Below are 21,476 nucleotides of genomic sequence, written 5' to 3'. Positions count from 1 at the left end.
TTGTCTGTATTTAAAATGCAAATTTTAAAAGCTCACATCTAGCCTTAAAGGAGTCACTTCTGTCTACTGGTTTGCCTTTAGGATTACTCTTAGATGAAAAAGCAACAGAGAGCGATACGTTTAGATATAGAAAGATGAATGGTGAATGGAATACAGATGAAATGGTGAGCTAAAATTTATGCAGTCCTTAAAATGGGTTGTATTTTTTTATATGCATTATTTCTTTAGAAAACATTGCTACCAAAAATGGGAATGTCCCTAGGTTTTTGATCATTTAAAATAGGTTTTGTTCTTATATTCTTAGCATGTATGAGTTGCATAGCAACTTATCCTGTCTCTGTTTAGGAAAGCTTAGATCTAATTTGAAATTTACTCAATTTTAGGGAAATCATGCTGTTTACATTATTTTGGGGAGCAACTCTAATATGTTTTAATGTTTCTGACCATTGCAATGCAGATATCTATTGGCAACATAAAGTTTCAAACAGAACATCTGCAGCCAACAGAAAACAGAACCACTGTGCACTGAAAATGTCAAAAATAGAAAGCTCTAATGAGAAGCAAGCAATACCACCACAGGACAGACAGGTCACAACACCACGTTCACAGGATGCATCCCCGCTCTCTGGCGTAGGCCTAAGTCCTACCCCTAAATCTTAATACTTTCGGTTCCATATACGTTGTAACCTTCTCTATAGGTTGCTAAATTGTGGGTATTCTGCGAGGAAGTTGGGTTAAAAGTCTGTGCACTCTTTGCCACCTTCATTCTCTTCGCTTCTGCCCTGGACTTGTAACAGAACTCTATCAAAGCCACCAGCATTGCCAAGCCCAGGCCGCCAACCAGAATGTAGAAGACGCCTGCTACGTTGCTCAGGCTCAAGGCACTCGTCTTGTCCTAGAAAGGATAAAGACAAGGCAGTTAACTATCAGAATGACACATCCAAAAGGGAAGGGACACATAAAGTCCAAATAGTTAATTAACATAAATCCTTAATTTAGCTGAGAATTATTTACAGGCATAAAGTCACTAATGCAGGTTTATAAAAGTAAATATAAAGCTTATTGCTCTTGGGAGAAGAAAATTATGATAATTATCAATAAATACATAGGATTATATTCAATAAAATCCAAACATTTTAATGTTACTAAATATGCAATAAAAAGCACTATAGTTAGCCATAAGTAAGCATTCATATATATATATACATATATGTATGTGTATATATACATATATATATATATGTAGGGAGACATAAGAAAACTTGTTTTAGATTTTGAAAATGTCATGCTCAGAATATGGAAAAGAGAATCTTTGGGCTTTACATCGTTTAAAAGATCATTTTAGTATTTAATATTTCTTTTGAATACTTATCATCCCACATTTCATAACTTTATAGAACTAAGGGTCTTTAAATTATCAGATCAAACTATTCATCATTAACTTATCAGGTATATATAAATAATAAGGCACCAGGGCATGCATTATTTATTCTTCCAGTTTATCCATAAACACACTAAACAATATTAATTTTGAATTTTATATACTACTTAGCAATAGTATATGTAATACACTATATGTTTATGTAATAAAATACATATATGTAATATGTATATGTAATAAAAATACAATATGCATTATAATATACAGGAAGTATTATATTACTTTAAAATTTTAATTTAATTTAATGTTTTCTTTTTGAGACAGCGTCTCATGTAGTCTAGGTTGGTAAACTCTGCAGCTTAAGCAAACTTTAATTCTGATCCTCATGCTTCGACATCACAGGTTCTAGCATTACCAACATATGTCACCATTCCAGCTTTTTAAAAATAAATTTTAATGAAATATATCCTAATTTATAAACAATTTATTTATGTAAGGTTAGATTTATACTTATTTTTATGAATTAAATTTTTCATTGCCACTTAAAATGCTTAATAGTTAATATTTTATGTATATTTTAGTTCAGATCCTCACTATAGTATTCCCTCATTTTTAGATGTAGAAACAGACAGCCAGATGATTAGGTGATATGAAACTGTGACAATAAGTAAAAAGAATTTCAATAAACTATTAATGTGTTTTACATACATACACACATATATATGTATGTATATATCATTATTGTAAAAGGACTTAGGATGACCTGAAGAATGTTCTGTAGCCATCATATATCCACGAATGCCTTCAATACAAAATCTGGTTTAATTTCTTCTGCTGTTATATAAGGAAATTTTATTTTAAGTGATACAAATATCTACATATGCATTTGTCGGCTTGGTCATGTTATTTTAAGGTAAGTTGGTTTTGATTATGTACATTTATCGTATTTTACAGCAGGACACAAGGTGACAGTTCATTATATTGCCAAGCTTGTCTTATGCCACTCTTGTTAAAAGGCAGAAAGTATGATTAAATAGGTGTAAGTTCTGAAAAATGAGCTTTTAATCTGACTTTGTTTCTTAGAATTAATAGAAACTTCCCAAATGTAGTCAGTCACTCATTTCAATGTCTTAGAATGGCTACCTATTTGCATTCCTTCTAGAATATGATGTACAAAAATTTCAAAAAAAATTCAAAACTCTTCAATTATGGCTTATGTGCATGCATCATCTGGCCTCTTTAAATATATTCTATAGTTATGCTGAATCAGTGATAAAATTGATTTTTTTCCAAAGATAATAAGGATGTAACTTTATACTTCATAAACTTAGCCTATATGTTTCTGCCTTGCTTGTAAGGATTTCACAATCAGGGAATGAGGAGATGGTCACTGGTTAAGAGCATTTTCCAGAGGACATGGGTTGGATTTCCAGCATACAAATACAGCTAACAGCTGTTTGTAAATCCAGTTCTAGGGCATCCAATACCTGCCTCTGGCATCTGAGAATGCAGAAACATACATGCATGCAAATAAACATGCATACAAACCAAAAATAAGCAAATCTCTAAAGATAAGTACATGGACAAAGGATCTTAGAACTTGTGGAAATGCACTGTTAATACTGATTTTTGAAATAATTTATATTGAGAGAATGGATCTGGAAGTCTATTGTATTGGTCTGTTAAAACAGAAATTTTAAGTAATGCAGAATGCTTGACAGTGTAGTGATATAACACTGAGTGTTATTTATTTAATATATTGACCTTGCCCATAATTGATGATCAATTTCCCATTTCCTGTTTTGAGAACCAACTTTAAAAATACATATTTATGTTCTCTTTATGCAAAAAGAAACCTGACAAAGATTAGTGGTAAATAAGTGTGAATCTTATTTTATATATATCTCTATATCTATCATCTATCTATATCTATCTATATCTATATCTATCTATCTATATCTATATCTAATCTATCTATCTATATATATATTCAAGTTAATTTTAGTTTATTTTAAATCTTTATTACAGGGAAGCAGTTTTATTGCCTATGGATAGAGCCTGGGTTGAAATTTATGGCATTAAGTTCTAAATAACGTAGACAGAAAAGTTCAGTGTTTAAAAGTTTCATTAAGTTTAGATAATTGCTCCCCGTTACTGTTTGTTTCACATTCAAGAAGAGCCCCGAACTGCACCGACTGACCTTGCTTCCCGAGTCCTTGGGTCCACATTCACCTTTATCGTACCACCATTTGTTTTTCAGCTTGTCTAAGACGCCTGCCTCACTGAGTTTCAAAACGGCAAGGTTTACAGGAGTTCTTCACGTGGAAAATAACATAAATAACATTATATATGTTATTTTATGTTATTCAAGTAAAACTACATTAGAATCGCATGGCAAAGTGAAGGAGCAAAGGCCACAGTAGGCACTATGTCTTAACTGTAGGCCCAGGTTTAGAATCAGACATAAAACTGGGGCCTGCTCCATCGCTTTATGTAACAGGCACATGCTGCTAGGGAGGATTTTTAAATAAAAATGTATGCAATTACTGTGAATCCAAAACTATTGGCCTGGTTGGATTTCATGAACAGTTGTAATTTACCCCCATATACCTGTGACAGCAGAGTCCAGGAACCGCTTACTTTCTTCTTCAAAATGAGTAGAGATGGCAACAAACTGCGCCCCATACACTACAGTCTAGTCAGTGAGCTTTTACTTTCTTCCTATGAATATGTGGATGGTATACGTCAATGAATAGACTCCATAGCACGTTTCATACAAGGAGAAGGGTATCTCCTGTGTTGCTGACGAAGCCCCAGTTTAGGTAGTAAAGGTCTTTACAATATAAATATGCAAATTGCTATTTTAAAGTATAAGCATATGCTTGTATTTTCCTTCTGAATTGCAGCATTGAGTCTAAATGACATCAACGTAAGCAATCATCTGTCTAAAATTTTAAATTATTACAAATATATTAATGATAATAAAAATTCTAAGATAAAGAGGGCTTAACTCAACAACTAAATATCTGGGCATTATCCAAATCTGGAATTTAAGTACAGAAGCTTCATAGCTTCTGTACTTAAAAGTACACCAACGACTCAGAAATTTTATTTAAAATTGCTTGTATAGATTTAAAATGAGATTAATTACCCCCTAATGTTAGTTCACATACTTTTGAACCAGTGTCATAAAATTTTACGATGATGTAGGTTTATTATTCCATTTAAGAAATAATCAGTTTTTGCTCTGATCCTGAAGTTTTAGCTGTTTAGTGGTTGAAAATCTGCAATAATTTAAACCTCTATTAAAACTTGTATTTTAGAGTATGCTTATTAGCAGTAATGAAATGAACTCAGTTGATCTAGGCCTCATTGTTTATACCCATCTACTTGTATGCACACTTAGGCTCCCCATAGCTCAGCTCAGTCCTCTCAACTCAGTGATAATAAGGGCCTGCAATTCATTCTCTTCCTAAAACAGTACTTACCAGAATATTAACTGACTCACAATTAAAGTAGTTAGAGGATTATATAGAAGATCAGTTTTCTTCTTGGAATTAATACTGTATAGGATTTGACTGTGTTGAGATTTGTATTTCCTGGGAGAGTCTTTAATGTGTGGCAACTCTACTGCCTTGGTGCTACCATAACTAATATTTAAAAAAATGTTTAGACCTTCAGGTTGACATTCCAAAGCCTAAAAAACACCCCGCACGTGATAGACATATTACAGTACTATAATGCATTTTTGAATGGGTTGGACTGAGAAAAGGAGTATTCAGATATAAGAAAAAACAGATGTAGGATATGAAAGTAGTCTCTTTTAACTTCCTTTTAGGGGAGTTAATAGCAGCATTTGTGGGTTAGATGACGACTATTGTCACTTTTTCTCTCCCTTCTGCATGTCAGCTTTTTCTTTATCCTCTTTCTCTCTTCCCCTGCTTCTTTGCCTCTTCTGCTATTCACACAAGTAGCTTGGTTTTAGAGAGTGAGGTTAAATTGGCAATTCAGATATCAGATATTTATTACTAACTATAACTAATATTCAACCAGAGGAAGTGTACACATGGAGGAAGGGATGTGGTCCTAGGACAACCCTTTCCAAGCTATGGGTGAGTAAGCAGTTTCTTTTCTATCACAGCTTTTCTGCTTGTGTATAATTTTTTTCTATGACTGTCTCTTAGTTTTCATTTATTTCCAAGGTTTTAGTATCAGAGAATAAGTGTCTTATAGGTATAAAACTTATTAAAACCAAGCATCAACTGCTTTCAACCAAATGTCAAATCAAAACTGAGGAATTATGTGCTGGAATATAATTCCCAGGAATAAGTAATCTAAGGATTGTGTCCATTAAGTGATTTTTATGAACACTCACATTCATGTGTATAGGGATACTTGTATGTAGGACACTAAAGCACACAAAATAGAAAAGGTACTCATTATAAAGCTGTTATTAGTACCATGATAATAGGTGTAGGCCTTGTCAAAAATCTTAAAGTCAAGATTTAGAACCTCAACAGATATTGGCTTGTACAAAAAGTTTTACACACTGCAATCCATATTTCTACTGGGCCCTTGTCAATAAATGTGTTTATAATTTCACCCACTCATTAGGATGGGTATAAATTTTCATAAGGATTAAAAATAATTTTACAATAATATTAGTACAGGCAAAGGATTTGTAAACAAGATTTTGTTTGCCTATGATTTCTCATCTGCCATTTTCCCTGGAAGATAAAAATCCCTTCTCTTAACAACTCTTGTTAAATTTTTATGGCTGAAGGTTACTGTAGTCAGAACTTCAGTGTTGGGAATGGGTGTAGCTATAGTCTGTGACAGCCAAGCTGCCTCAAAACCAAATCAGTCATATTTTGGATGGGTTGTGTGAAGACCTCTCTGGATTTGGTCTATCTATCTATCTATCTATCTATCTATCTATCTATCTATCTATCTATCTATCTATCTATCTATCTATCATCTATCAATCTATTTATTTTATATCTGCAGTTTATACCCTTGAACTGATGCTTTGGAGCTTGCTGCTTTCTTCCATTTAGCACTTTGACTTCTTATTTTATCTCTTTTGAAGATCAAGTAAAATAGTATATAAGAGGTAAGATTCAAAAGAAGAGTAGTTACTTGCGGAAGATACAGAGCGAATTTTAAATGCATAAGCACTTCTTGGTAATTTACTCTGACCTTTGTTAGTTCAGGGTGTTTAAATATTACCTTTTCTCATGAATTCATAGTAGGGTGTTATTAACATTTACATTGAAACATCGTATTCTTTTGGTGATAAACCTTGCGTGAATATGGAACTTAAACTCCCAGGGGAAAACAGAACATACTATAATTTCATTTTAAGTGATTATTTTATGTTAAGTTTTTTAACATTTTGGAAAGTTCTCTGGCAATACCTAAAATAGTAGTTTAGAACATAATTTCCTAGTTCATCTTTATGAAAACTATGCTATATACAGCAAAGGAATAAAAGGTTTGCTTTTAGGACTAATCAAGTTAGACTTAAAGTTAGGTTTACTATCAGACCATGCAAGCTTACTCAGCTCTGTGATACATCATCAGTCTCTTGAGTTCACACTGACCCAGTTGTTGAATCCCTCATTTTATAAAGTCATAATTATTTTTGTTGTGTATATTTTCCTGACATACACATATTTCTGTTTTGCTTGTTTTTCTCTAGACAATCTTTTTCTTACCCTAAAATTGGATTGATAATTATATTTGTAAAACAGAGCATCTCTATACTGTCTGAAGGCTTGTCATTATAAAATATTCAAACAGTAATTTCTGATTTTATGACATATAAATGTTTATTTATTTATCTTATGTGCACTGATGTTTTGCCTGCCAAATCCTCTGGAACTGATGGTTACAGATACTTGTGAGCTGCCATGTGGGTGCTGGGAATTGAACCCTAGTCCTCTGGAAGAGCAGCCAGTGCTCTTAACTGCTGACACATCTCTGTAGGCCCAACATATACATTTTAAGTTTTCTGGTGCTAATATAGAACATTTTTGGACATTTCTAATTTTCACACAGGAATACTTGGTTTCTGTATATGATTATGGAAACCATTAGAAAATCTAGGGAAGTTTGAGTTTAAAATATAAAATTAATTCATTCATTACACTTTGAGCTAATCCTCTAATATAAGTGTGGTTTGCTCCCTCAAACTCATTTGAGGCTTAAAACCTCAATGTGACTGCACTAGTGTGGAGGGTACTTTAAGAAGTCTGTGAGTTGTTGGGAGACTATGTTAGCTTTCTGGAGGCTAGATTAAGTTTTGAGGGGTTACATTGGTTCTTCCAAGAGCAGGTTATTACAAAGAAAGCAAACATGGCTTCTTACTGTTCTTCTTCTTTTCTCATAATCTGATCTCCCTGGCTCTTACCTTCTCAATCTCTTACTCTGTTCCCCTTCTCTGCCACATAACTGCCATCTGTTGTTATGAAGTGTTCAGAGCCCTCCTGGATGCTGCTTGCACTTTGTGCTTTCTTTATCAATTATTTAGGATCAGAGAACAGAGAGAGGATTAAAAGAGATAGTGCATGGAATGATGGCAAAATATTTACCCTTTCCCCTTCTATATTAGGGCTGGTTATTATAGGAAAATATTAATGAACTTAATTTGAGAGATTATTTTTTTAAGACTAGGATCAGGGTGAGAAGAGCTGCAGATATCTCTACAGCTATATTCCTTGAAATTACAAATCCTACTGAAATCTAGGTGGTCTAGTGAGAAAATTTATAGCCCAGCCATATGATTTTAAAAGTATAATTTAAAGTTTTGATTATGTTTTTAAAGAGTTGAATGTAGTTTCTCAATCAGAATTTTCCTATTTTATTGTTTTTTTATCTGTAAACACAGGTACAGATATAGACAATAGTGTTATATAGAGAGAGATAGAGAGAGAAGTAGAGATAGAGATAGAGATGAGAGAGAAGTAGGGGAGATGTTCTTCGAGGTCACAAATTAGAATATCTCTTAATTATATACCTTATTTTTTTGAAGAAATTAATTAGATGTTAGAAAAAAACTGATGAAGCAGGAATTATGTATGGTATGTGTGAGATGAAGACAAAGATGACTTACTTTGTAGTCTTATAATTTTCCAATTCATCCGTTAATGAAAAGCTTTATATAAACCATGCATCTATCTTTGCTTTGTTATACTGTAATTCTTTGTCTGTAAAAGTTTTCTGGTTGGACCTCTAGACCAATCAAGGCGGAGTCATGTTTTTGCTGTTAATTGGAGATTTTTGACAAAAGTCTGGCCAAACATTAATGCAGAAGACAAATAAACTTCACCCTTTTCTTCTCTCCTGTCTTTACATTCTCAGAGACTTTATTCTTTCCAAAACCAGCTTCACAGGCCCCAGTCCAGTATAGCCAGAGCTTCCCACATTTATTGCCATTGAGCTTGTGAGCATGTCACCAAACTAGTAATAGCTGCAAATATTTTTGCTTTGACAGTAATTGCATACTTGAGTTTGTAAAGGGGTTTGACTGACAACCCATCTTTGGGTGAGTTTACCATAAGTCTCCCAGCAGATGCACCTATTACTTGACATACTGTTTACCCGCTCTTGGTGACATTGAGGCTAACCTTGGAGTCACCTCCCCCGCTGCCACATTCTCCTTTGTCGTACCACCATTTGTTTTTCAATTTGTCCAAGAGGCCTTGTTCATTCAGTTTTAAAACTGCGAGGTTAACAGCATTTCTTGAAACGATAAAACATATTTTGTAAGAAACTGTAGAGCTGTTAAAATGTTAGAAGGAATGAGGACTTAGCTTTTTTGTAAGCTTCTCACAGATGCTAAATAAACCTCTCATTTTGCTGACAGCACCGTACACAGCAGTCCAAATGAAAGGCAACTGCAACTCATTCAAATGGACTCAGGCTGCAGTACGTGCTGCTGGACATTTACAGTTTGCTCAGTGTATGATAACTGATTTTTTTATTTTTTGGAAAACTGTAGTAAACTTGTATTTTTTAGTAATAGTAAAATAATTGCATTTTGAATTCCTTTGCTTCTAAGAATGTCAATGACCCAAAAGAGACGAAGATAAAAATTTATTCCCTGAAGGAAAACAAACTGTCATTAAAAGAAAGAAAGAAAAAAAAAACACCACCACCAACAAAACAACAGCAACAACAAAACAAAAATGAAAACAAAAACAGCTACTAATTTAGATTCTCAGTTCCTGGATTACTGGGGGAGTTATTGGTTCAGTGCTTTGAATTCTTTCACAGCTGCAAATTTCCAGGCCCTTTGACTTCAATGAATCTAGGGAGGATATACTAATTAATGGCTCTTAGGATGTTCTTGAATTCACTGTTTTTCTTTGTTCTTAGCTGTTAGAAGTAATTTAGAAATTAGAATCGCAAGTCCATTTTGACTGTTCAAATTGAGCAATTGAACTCCAGGACATTATGCTGAATCTTTACCAAAACCGTTTGAGATAAGATTTTTCTCTGCTTTTTAGTTTCTCTGAAGAGGAATATAAACAGTATATTGGGTTCCAATTATTCTCCAAGTGCCTTTAAAAAGAGGCATATGTTTTCGCCTTCCATGTATTTGATTTCTCCTGTTTTCACAGTAAAATTCGGAAATGACCCATGAACTCTTTCAAGAGGACTTCCCAGCATTTAACAAGACTTTTGTTAAATCCTAGGAAACACTTAATCTACTGTGGAAATGTGGGCACAAATGTTCTGTCTGTGCTGTTTGCCAAATGAATTACCAGTCAAATAAAAGAAAATTACAAGTTTAACATGATTTACCAGTAAAATGTCATTTAGCTGTCTAACAGCAGGTTTTGGCTGTTTGAAACTAAATTGATCATGTGTGTTTATTCTTTTAAAATATATTCCTGGTATTTCAGGTAAATGATCCACTTTTCCACTTCCGGGTAGGATGAACTATTTGGAAAGCATATACTTTCTCTGAGGTAATTTCATTTGTGTTCAAGAGTTAAACTAACACTTCCTATATGCTAATTAAATTATTAGCCTGTTAATACATTTAGAAGGAAGTGTTACATTAGTGGAGCAAAATTATTAACATATTTCCTAAATTGAAGAACATTCTAAAGTCAATTTTATCACAAATAGAACCAAATTAAAATGCATGTATGCATTTCATAAAGATGAGGAATGTCTAATTTAAAAAAAAAATCTATTGTGAAAAAAAAGGTACTCGAATTTGTTTTGGTTCTCAAAACTAAACCTTATAGAAATAGGCAAATTTTACTTCAGTGAATTAAAACTATTAGATTTCTATTTAGAAATTCTTATTATATGCTTTACTCTTTGAACATTCATATAAATTTGAGGTTTCAAAAATGCAGTAGTATTCCAATTATTTCATATATTGGTTCATACAGTCCCTTGATTAAAAGTAAAACTATTTTATGAGAGGGTTATTTAACAGGGTTATTAGTAATACCCAAATATGTTTTCACAGCACAATAGAAAATAAAGAAACAAACAAAAAAGCAAAATAAAGGAATGAATAAGAAAAATAAATGTGTATGTTGAGAAGATTGTTTGGAATCGAGCTGTCTGCAAAAATTATTCTTAGATAATATCTTTCTAATACCATCAAATAGGCCATGTAAAAACAATTTAGTTTCACACTGCTATCCATACACATAAATATTCATCTGTGTTTGCTTGATAAAATATATATACTTGACCAATAGTTAAACAACTGCCCAGTTCACAATCAATCCATATACTTTTCTTGTAGAAGCTTGTGGTCCTTGGTGAAGTCTGCTTAATACCATCACATATGTAATTTACTTTTATTCAGTAATACAGTGTGAAAGACATGAAAGACACTTACTATTGTAGAGATTTTATTCAGTATGCCATTTTCCCCATGATAATCTACAATTACATGACTGAAGAAGTTATCTATTTTGTAATAGATTTGTGCTGTCTCAAAGCCACTTCAGATTGCTCTTTAAACTGCAGAGTAAACTATATGTAAATGCATTGTTTTGAACCTGTTCTATCTTAAGAAATTAATTACTTTCACATAAGTATGTAACATTTCTTCAATTATTTTACTGGAACTGGTAAAAAGTACTTTTTATTCAGCTCAAGTGTTAAAGAAGCTCCTAAGGAAAGGTGGTAACCATGGTTACAGAGGTTAAAAAGAATCAGGGAAGACAGGATCTCAGAAAGCAGATCCCTACTGACAAGTACTTTATTACTGCTTTGGAAACTCATTCATACATTCCAGTCATTGTCTCTAAAAAACTGTCTCCAATATCAGAAACACTTACTGATTGTCTAGGATATTCCTGCTTACTTTGTATCAAGAACACTATGATGGTTATTATATGAAGCAGAATATAATAAATCTTGCATTAAGTATCCATTTTGTATTAAATGCAACTTAAAGTCCACTTGAAAACAACTGATTTCCTAAAAAGCAAAAAGAGGGGTGGTGGTGGTGGTGGTGGAGAAACAGAGTTCTCGATAGATGGAAGAACTTCATCTGATACCTGAGGTGTGTAGACAATGGTCTTTGTGGGCTGAAATAAGTCCTAAGTAATTCACTTCCTTGCCTTCCATTTTATGAGGTTTAAGTAAGAAAAATTTTCCCATTACCTTCCCCTAGCAATGAATACTATCATAGGAAATGTGACTGCTTTGGAATGAGAGATTCAGCTGCATAAATCCCAGGAATCATGGAAAGTGCTGAGGGTTTTTATTCCCGAAACTACTCTCCAATTTCAGAATTCAGAAATTCATTTCATTGCCTTAATTTTCAAAGATGCCAAGAAATCCTAACAAATCCTTTTGTTTTTATTTGAGAAGTTACAAAGACCCAAGTGCTTAATGGGATCTAAGAAAGGGAAATATTTGCACTGCCTCACATTGTGGAGTCTAATGCAAATACGCCTTTTCTATTAAAAAGACCACATTTATCCAGGTGAATGTCTTTCATCTTTCTTCCTGTGTCTCCATTAATGACTCCTGAACTTCTATTAATTAAATTAAATTAATTAAAATATATACTCTTTTAGTTGCTGCATATCTCATACCTGATGCTCATTTCTATTCTATATTTTTCAATGTAATTTATTTTTCTGTTGGTGAGGCATTAAAATGTACATCTGGTACCATGTTTACCTAAATAAATGGGACAAATTTATAATGCTTGGGGTTGGTAAAGTTTTGTGATGGTGGCATAGGATATATGTGTGTGCATGAGTATGCTCATTGCTACCTGAACCTGTGTCCATAAATGTGTGAGGAGAAGAGAAGGTTGTCAGGACTTTTCTGCTTGCTTGCTTGCTTTCTTTCTTTCTTTCTTTCTTTCTTTCTTTCTTTCTTTCTTTCTTTCTTTCTTTCTTTCTTTCTTTCTTTTTCTTTCTGTAATGTTTAAGTTAAATTTTTTTCCTTTATTGGATTTTTTTTTTTTACATTTCAAATGTATTCCCTTTCTTGGATTCCTGTCCATAAGTCCCCTATCCCATGCCCCTCCAAAACCATCCCCCTCCCACCTCCCCACCCTGACATTTTCCTACATTGGGGAGTCCAGCCTTGGCAGGACCAAGGGCTTCTCTTTCCTTTGGTGCCCAACAAGACAATCCTCTGCTATATAATGAGCTGGAGTCATAAGTCTATCCATGTTTAGTCTTTGGGTAGCAGTTTAGTCCCTGGGAGCTCTGGTTGGTTGGTATTGTTGTTCTTATGGGGTGCAAGCCCCTTCAGCTAGTTTCTCTAACTCCTCCAATGGGGACCCTGTTCTGAGTTCAATGGTTTGCTGCTAGCATTCACCTCTGTATTTGTCATGCTCTGGCTGAGTCTCTCAGGGGAAAGCTATATTTCTTTGTGATAGGGTCTTTCATTGAATCTAGCACTAGTAAGCTGGTGGCCAAAAAAAACCAATTTCTCTGGCCTCCACAATGGTAGAAATAATGAATGCACGTGGCCATACTCAGGCTTTTTAAAAAAAACGTAGGTGCTGTATTTGAATTGAGGTACTCATATTTGTCTAGGAACTACTCTTATCCACTTAATGATTTCTTCAAATCTAAAAATAGAATTTGAAAATTCAAAATAGAAATAGAGTTTCTGTAATGACACAGAAAAACTGAATGTAAAATGATGCAGACCTTCACATTTAGTAAATGTCTATCAATGGAAAATAGGAACTGCATATTGTTTGTAGATGAATAATTTTCAATTATTTCTTTACTCTGTCTGAAATAAATTCAGTCCCATTTCACTTAGCTGAAAAAACATTTCATTATTGTCAAAAATGTCATAAGTCTATGTGCCTGACAGGTTTTTTGACCTGACTCCTGTAAGATGGCACTACTTTATCATCTAGACGTGCAAGTCCCTTTATTGTATTCACATATAGAAGATCTCTCCTCAGCCTTAAGCCTCTGATGTCTGTGCTGGAGAGTTTTCTTTATACTATTTCTTGATAGAACTTAAATATCTAGTATCACAAAGCCTACAATATGTACTTATTTGAAGCTGTGGTTTTTATCAAAGACTCCAACAAATCCTAACAAATTTGTTTTCAAACGCCATCAAAATTATTAATAAGAAATTATATGACAGGTAAACAATCCTTTAGAACCAGCAAAGATGTTTTAAGCAAAGGTGATTTTAAGCAATTTCTGCCAGAGAAAATACAAAGCACAGAAAAGTAATACAATCTTACCTGGTTCTAATCTGGTGAATTAAAATAATTTAAGTTCATAATTTATACAATATAAATAATTTATTCATATTGAAAGATAAAAACAAATTTGATGCTCAGTGTAATCAAAGATTAAATGTTATGGGCATTTTAATATACATATGATAGAATAAAAAGCTAGAAGTAAAATAACTGTGTTTTATATAAGAACTTTAGGATGATTCCCTTTAGGAAATCAATCGTAGAAAATTAGAGAAAAGATAGGAGGGTATCTACAATTCTTGAATAAAAGAATTAAGATTTTTGGGTCTGTAACTCTTACAGAAGCTTGATTTAAATTCCAGAAAACACTTACTGTATATGAATAAATTCACATGCTTAGATTCAACCTTACTCTATCAAATTCTTCTAGATTAATGTAATTGCATCTATACAGCTGCATAGGTGTTAGTATTGAAAACATCAATAATTCATATGACTTTCTTTTATATTTATTAAAAATCAATAACAAGGTAAAATAGTATATGGCATAATGTCAAAGTGGCAAACTAAATAGATGAAGTTATGATCTCAGTATGAAAATAAACTGCCAATATTTTCAATGTTATGAAAAAATTGGATGAAAATTCAACAAATCACTGTATGGCTAGGAGGATTTTTAAAATTATTTTTAATTACATCTAGCTCTCTAAACTTCTTGGCTCACTCAAAATTCTCTGCAATGCCACTCAGTAAAATCTACCCCTTCCCCCCAAAACCAGCAAAACCAGAAAACAAAAAATAAAAATCCTCCACAAAACTCTCTCAAGTATTTTATATGACTCATTGGTGGTTTGAATTGTTAACTGGGTTGAACCAAGAATCACCCAGAACCTGAGTCTCAATAGGGATTGGTTTAATCTGGTTGGCTTTGGACAAGTCTTGATTGTTGTGGGTGAACATAGACTGAAAATGGGTGGCTCCATTCCTGGGTTTGGGGCATGGCACTACACAAGATAAAGAACTTGCATATGTTCCTTTCTCTCTGCACTAGACTGTAAGTGTGGTGTTATTAGCTCATTTGAGTTCCTTTGTTCTTGGAAACTCATGCCACTGCCTCCTTGACTTACCTAAGTCCCAGAGATCTGTAGGACTATAACCTGAAATTGTGAACTGAAATAAACCTTTTCTTCTAGAAGTTGCTTTTTGTCAGAGTATTGTATCGTAGCAACCAAAATTAAACTAGAACAGACACAAGGAACTGCTATATTCAAACCAAACATTCTAACCAATTTGTATTAACTCTAAAGAAGAATCAGAATCTTCGTGGTATTGACAAGGAGCTCAGGAAAATACTCGATGGCCTGGAGTTTGCCATTGACTTTGGTATGCTAGGTTTTGTCTCTTGAGTCAGGGGTTGGAAGCCACTTGGTTTACGTGGTATATAAGAGACTAAGAGAAATTAAGTTCTTGAGGAGACCTTCCTATTTTATGCTGCAACTAAGTCCCAGAGAGCTGAAGAAATGAAAAGATACTAGACTAGCTTTCAGAAAGTTTTCATTATTTGGTTTTGTAATTTGCAAGCCTGTTTCTATTTTATTTGAGAAGTATGTCTGACAAGGGTTATTCTTCAAGGATTACTGTGATTACAGTGAGGCTGTATGCAAGGCATTTGGATATATATATACATATATATATGAATTTTTTATTCTCTCTGTGTGTGTGTGTGTGTGTTTTCGCACGTGCATGTGTGGATCTGGATGCCTGTGCAAGCAAAGCCTAGAGGAGACCATTGGATGTCTTCTTCTGTCACTGTTTTCCTTATTTCTTGAGACAGGGTTACTTACTTATCCTGGATCTTGGCTGGCTCCAACAAGCCCTAATATCCTCCTATACCTGTCCCTCAACAGTGTGAGAGATGACCATGCCAATATATGTGTGTGTGTGTGTGTGTGTGTGTGTGTGTGTGTATGAATTGATTTCAGGTCCTCGTGCTTCAACAAACACTCTTATCTACTCAACCATCTCCTTAGGTCCTTAATTATGTCAATGTTGAATATTTCAAGGTTAATCTTCACCAGTATTTCATTGAGTTTAGTTGTATATTGTTAATTTAAACCATAGATTATAACTTGTAGCATACATTTAGTCATAGATCACTTTGATGAAAGTTAGATGTTTTCTTCAACAAAAATGCAAGAAACTTTATGCATTAACTGGTCGATGACTACTGGTGGTTCCTAGAATTTGGAAAGTTGGTAATGCATAAAGACTCAAATATCTGAACTAAACTCTAGAAACACCTGTTTGGAGATTAATTTGTTACTTCTCGTATGCATGTCTCTCAGAAGAAGAAGATACAAAAACAAATTGATACCATGCTTGACTGCACAGTTGCAGTAGAGAAATTTTGAGTCTGTTATTTGTCTGGAAATGATTTCCAAGGCTCTACATTAATTTTTGATCATTACATAATCATCATAAAAGAGATTTTTAAAAATAGCTGCATGAAAAGTTGATGGAAAATTAAAAAAACATTGAAAAATACTTTCTGATGCACTTTAGTAAATTAGAAAATATCAAGGAAGCTATCTCAATTAAATACTGTTAATTTCATTTTATTAGTGGGTCCTCTTTGAGACTTTAAGGTCTACAGTGTCCATCTTCTCTACCTCACTGTTTGTGCTGTTTGCAAGTGCTAGAAAAAGGAGCATTGTATGATGACACAACCAGATGCATTGTAAGATGTTTCATAAGCCACTTCAAGTTTTGTTGATTTTCAAACTTAGGTCAGTATTAGTCTAAAGTAAAGTTCAAAGAACTACAATCTGATTTCTGTCAGTCACTGCATGTGTGGTGCTCTGCAACACAAAACCATGTATACCTAAGCCTTTCTGGTAAAGATGAGCTGTGCAGACTCTGCTCTGTTCTAGACTTCTCATTCTTCTGCCTTCCAGACTCTGCTCCTTATTCTTTCTAGTATGATTCTGGAATTATGATTCAGCCCATGAACCACAGATCATATTCTCTTTTACATCCTTGTCTGTTTCCTAAACCTTCCAAGAAGTTCTTTAAGTACTTAGAATCTTGAGAATTTTTTTAGTCAATATGTGGGCTAGTGGTTATCTTTTCTTTCTTCACTTCACAGATTTCATTGTGGCCTAATGACAGTTAGGTGACTTGTGCAGCAAAGCCCAGCTGGATAGGTGTCATCTGCCTTCTAGTCCAGTGCTCTTCTCCAAGTGCTTTGATTTTCGATTCCTTGTCCAAGCCCATCCCTGGTTGATAATGCTGTTTCTATCCTGCTGTGTCTCTCTCAGGAACTTATCCTTGTCCTGAGAAGGTTGCCAGTCTTGGTAGGAATTTTCCCTGACTCACTTCTATCCACACTGCAGGACTGAGTTGGTATCTCTGACATTACTGACTCTAAAATGCAAAAGGTGGGTCTTGTCAATTCAACATCTACTTTCTAACTATGGACAGAATAGGTGCAGGTAATCTTAAGAAACTCAGTAAACTTTATGGTGGTAATTTCAGTACATGATAACATAGGCCATTTTCCTAAGTTTAGAATAAGATGGATATTTGAATACATACTATGTTCTTGGTGGTCTAATCTTTAGGTTTTGGATCCCTAAGAATATCATCACAAGGAAACCTGATCTTTTATATTAGATCAGAAAATTTATTCCTAAGAAATAGCTGGATAAAAAAACATACAATAAAACAAAAAGACCCAGCTACAAAAACCTGAGTGTAATATTTGAATTTTCACTTCTTTTCATTTTCTTTTTCAACCATCTTTAAGACCTGCTATTCTGAAAAGGGCCCCTGAATTTATGTTTCAGTTTTTGTAGTATTGGCTTTTATCACCTAGCTCCAGGTCTACTGGCTGCCTCCCTCTCTCAGTACCCAAAGCCACAATAAACTGTTCTCTGTAACAAAATAGCACATCAACAAACAACTGTCAGGATTTGTACTCACCTCAAGATTTTATTTTAACTTTTCTGAAATTCAAGGTCTATGTGTGCCTTTAAAGTATAACGTTTTTATCTTATGGTCATACTGACTCTATTAAGTGAGAAAGGACAGGTCTGAAGCTGAAGGCTACTCATTGGCAATACCTAATCAATGCTAAAGTCTACATTCTACTACTACTACACATTCTATCTACTACACAAACCAATGCTCTATGCACATTCTCTCTGACTTTAGCCATGGTAGTTTCCTCATAGCTCTAAAGGTATTTTGTTTAGAATTTACTACAAATCCAATAGGCCCTTACTCAGTATTTTTTTTTACCCTTTCTCATATTTTGTATATCTTATGTTTGCCCATAATCACTACTTAGTCATTCAACCAATATTTGCTGCTTCTCTGGGCCTCTTTATAAGGCTTCTCTCAGATACTTTTATGTGCAACAGACAATGCATCCATCATAAGTTTGTGTATAATATAGTATGTGTTTAGGTTCCATTTGTTCAGAGAGCAGAAGCTATATCTTAGATGTCAAACAAGACATATATGTGGTACTCAGTAACTGGTATTACACACCCAAGTAAAGCACTGAACTATTAACCTATCTATAAGAATAATGTGAAATAATTTATCAACAAAATAATCTAAGAAGGTGCTTCATAGGGATTCCAGCTAAAGGGTTCTTTTATGTACTTTGTATCTCCAGTAGGAAAGAACACTGATAAAATCAGATACAATTGATGTTTTAATTTCAAGGACAATATAATATTACCATTTAAACTTTAAAAGGAAAGATCTAGATAAGGTGCATTTGCAAATAACTTTCCATATAGCTACATTTAGCCTGTAAAACACCTTTAGATAAGACGATTGTAACTAAATTTACTATTTTGAATAGTTAATACTGTTCACCAAGAAATTAATTGCCATATCTATCAATAGAGATTAAATGCCAGCTGCACATCTCATTTGATTTCATTAAAATTTATTTCTCTACATATTGTATACATATATTTAGCTTACTATATGTGTCTAGCTCAGTTTCATTTTCAAGTATTTAGAATTTCCATAAAATGTTTGGGTAAGGACAGTTTCAACTTCTCTCTCTAGGTTAAGATCTTAGGTTCCTTACCTGTAGGCAAGTGTTTGGAGCTTATTCATACAAAGTAATACTTGTGTTAATAGATTTTGTCTCATTTTCTTATTGCCTTTTGGTTAGGCTGGGAGAATAGTAAAAATAGAAAAAGAAACTTGAGAAGTAAAGTATGAAAGAAAGACAGTGTCTGAATTTTCCACAGAGTTCAGGGCTATGTAGTAGGCTCAGAAAGGGAAGAATATAAGAATTTCTGGTCAAAGATTTCTAAGTCTATTCCATAGCTCTTAGAGATACTGAGTTTATACTGCTCTACATAAAGGTAATAATATGCTTATCTTAGCTTTTTTATAAATTAAATATTTTCTGTCTCTGAATGATGTTTGTGTAAGTGTTCGTATATGCAAATACAGGTGTATAGTGGTGCAGTGTGTGGAGATAAAGAACAAGTTTGTGTGATGAGCCTCCTCTTCCACCATGCTTGAAACAATGTCTTCTGTTCATAGCTCTGTAAGCAAGGGTAGCTGGCCCTTAAATTAGAAATTCAGTTTTCTTCACAGGTTCTGAGATCCTGAATTCTGCTCATCCGGACATTTTGACAAATATTTGTAAAAGGAATCATTGTCTTTCTGGTCCATTACCTGCTTATCTTCAAGATAATGGCATTTACAGTACAAATGTGTACTCATTAATTATTGTTAATTCAGTTTAAATGACAAAAGTGAAATTCTGTTCTTTGTATTAATTTGTTGTGTGTGTGAGTATATGGTGTTGAGGGGGCAGGGCATGTGTGCCATAGCATGCATGTGAAGGTCAGGAAAACAACTTTGAATCTTCCCTTGGGAACTCTTGAATTAAAAAAGAACATGAAGAAGACACCAAAGGTGAGGAATATTTGATGACTTCAAAGACAATTGAATGAATGGATAAAGAATGTGAATGTATGATAGAAATAATTGAAGTAAATATCAAGAGGCCTATAGGAAATGGTGAATCAGTATCCAGAAATTGTGCTAAAAAATATGCTCCTTTCCTATAATTTATCTTGCTGTATTTTCCATATAGTATATTTTTAAAAAATCACTCTCTATCTTGCCTCAGCTTGAAAGTTTAGTCTGATTTTATTTCATAATTAAACATTAATTTTATAACAACACCATTTTTTATTAAAATTTTGCTTGATAACAATGTATTTTATGAGAAACATTTTGAAGTTTTGTTTAATACTTTTGCATTTTCTTACCCAGTATGGTTTGATTAAAAATTATCATAAATAGTCATATGCAGAGAAATGAACAGCTAAAGAATTTAAATGTCAATGGAAGACTGGTACAAATATTTAATGAGGATGGAAAAAATGAATGTAATAGCATACAACAGTTATGACTTGTGTGAATGTTTTTCTTTATTTCTGTTATAAAATTTGTAAGTGGATGTTGAAATAACTACTATGCATTGGTAGCAAGCTGGTTTCCTAATGCTGGTGGGTTAAAAAATATAAATGTATAAAGAAAAAAGGATTAACAAATAGGTGGGGGAGGGGTTTCCTTCAAATGGATGGAACCCATTCTTTTGAAAGAAAACTCCCCTCTTACCTTAATCCTGAAGCTGGTTAGTTCTCCTCTGTCCTCCTCCTAGGGGAGAAATACCCAAAGTTAAACAATAATAGAACATGGTCTTGTATTAAAGTCAAGTTCAGTTCTGGCCAATCCTTTCTTCAAGTCTCACATGATACTACCAACTGTCTGATATGATGGGGCTTCCACAGAGTTGAAATGAAACCCGTTTTAAGTATTAGGCCAAAGGGAGTGGGCAATAACTGTGTAGGATGTAAACTATGGTGTCTCCTGCTGAATTAGCCTGTCTTGTCAGAGAATCCGAATTAATTTCAGGCTTTCTTAGAGCAGGGAAATTCATGAGATAGCACTACTTGGGCAATTAATCAGTAGAAGTGATAAGGTAAGGGACTTCAAGAGTTCCCATAGAGAACTCTTCCCATGTAGGTGTCCTAAAATTCCTCTTGCCTTTGGAAATAAAATTATATTGATATGGGCAACAATGTTTGAGAAGATGTTTAATTTTTATAAAAATTGAAAATAACATGTTATGGGAGGATTAGGAAAAAGTCTCACCTGAAACAAGAAGCCACAGGTGAGATTTAATTTTTTAAAACGCTTTCTTTCATCTACCAAGAAGGCTAAGATCTCAGTTCATGCAAGACCAGGGCACTATAGCCATTATCAGATGGATTTTTCTTCCTGAAAGTATCTGTGATTGAATAGGACTCCTGGTGTCTTTGGAAAGATAGATAGAAAGAAGACTAAATTTGAGTATTCAATACTAAAGGC

The 21,476-nt window shown here is 33.7% G+C and overlaps 1 protein-coding gene across 7 annotated transcripts in view; it reads right to left on the bottom strand.

Annotated features, from left to right (window-relative positions):
• Positions 1-21,476, bottom strand: part of Gria4 (glutamate ionotropic receptor AMPA type subunit 4) — a 156,702-nt gene that overhangs the window by 3,024 nt on the left and 132,202 nt on the right. Inside the window, exons 11-13 of one of the 7 annotated variants that reach the window (XR_004388770.1) lie at positions 9,010-9,124; positions 3,582-3,696; positions 786-895 (exon numbers count right to left, since the gene is read on the bottom strand). Coding sequence is in view for 6 of the 7 variants with exons in the window: in XM_032909667.1 (XP_032765558.1) it covers positions 650-895; positions 9,010-9,124 (361 nt within the window). In the remaining variant the exon portion in view is untranslated. Of the gene's footprint in view, positions 1-647; positions 896-3,581; positions 3,697-9,009; positions 9,125-17,815; positions 20,763-21,476 lie in introns of those variants that run through there. The other 6 variants (XM_032909667.1, XM_032909666.1, XM_032909664.1 and 3 more) reach the window with 6 other exon arrangements.

The sequence above is a fragment of the Rattus rattus genome, chromosome 8, assembly GCF_011064425.1.
Source record: "Rattus rattus isolate New Zealand chromosome 8, Rrattus_CSIRO_v1, whole genome shotgun sequence".
NCBI lineage: Eukaryota > Metazoa > Chordata > Mammalia > Rodentia > Muridae > Rattus > Rattus rattus.
The sequence above is the reverse complement of the archived record's forward strand: the minus strand, read 5'-3'. Positions and strand labels throughout refer to the sequence as shown.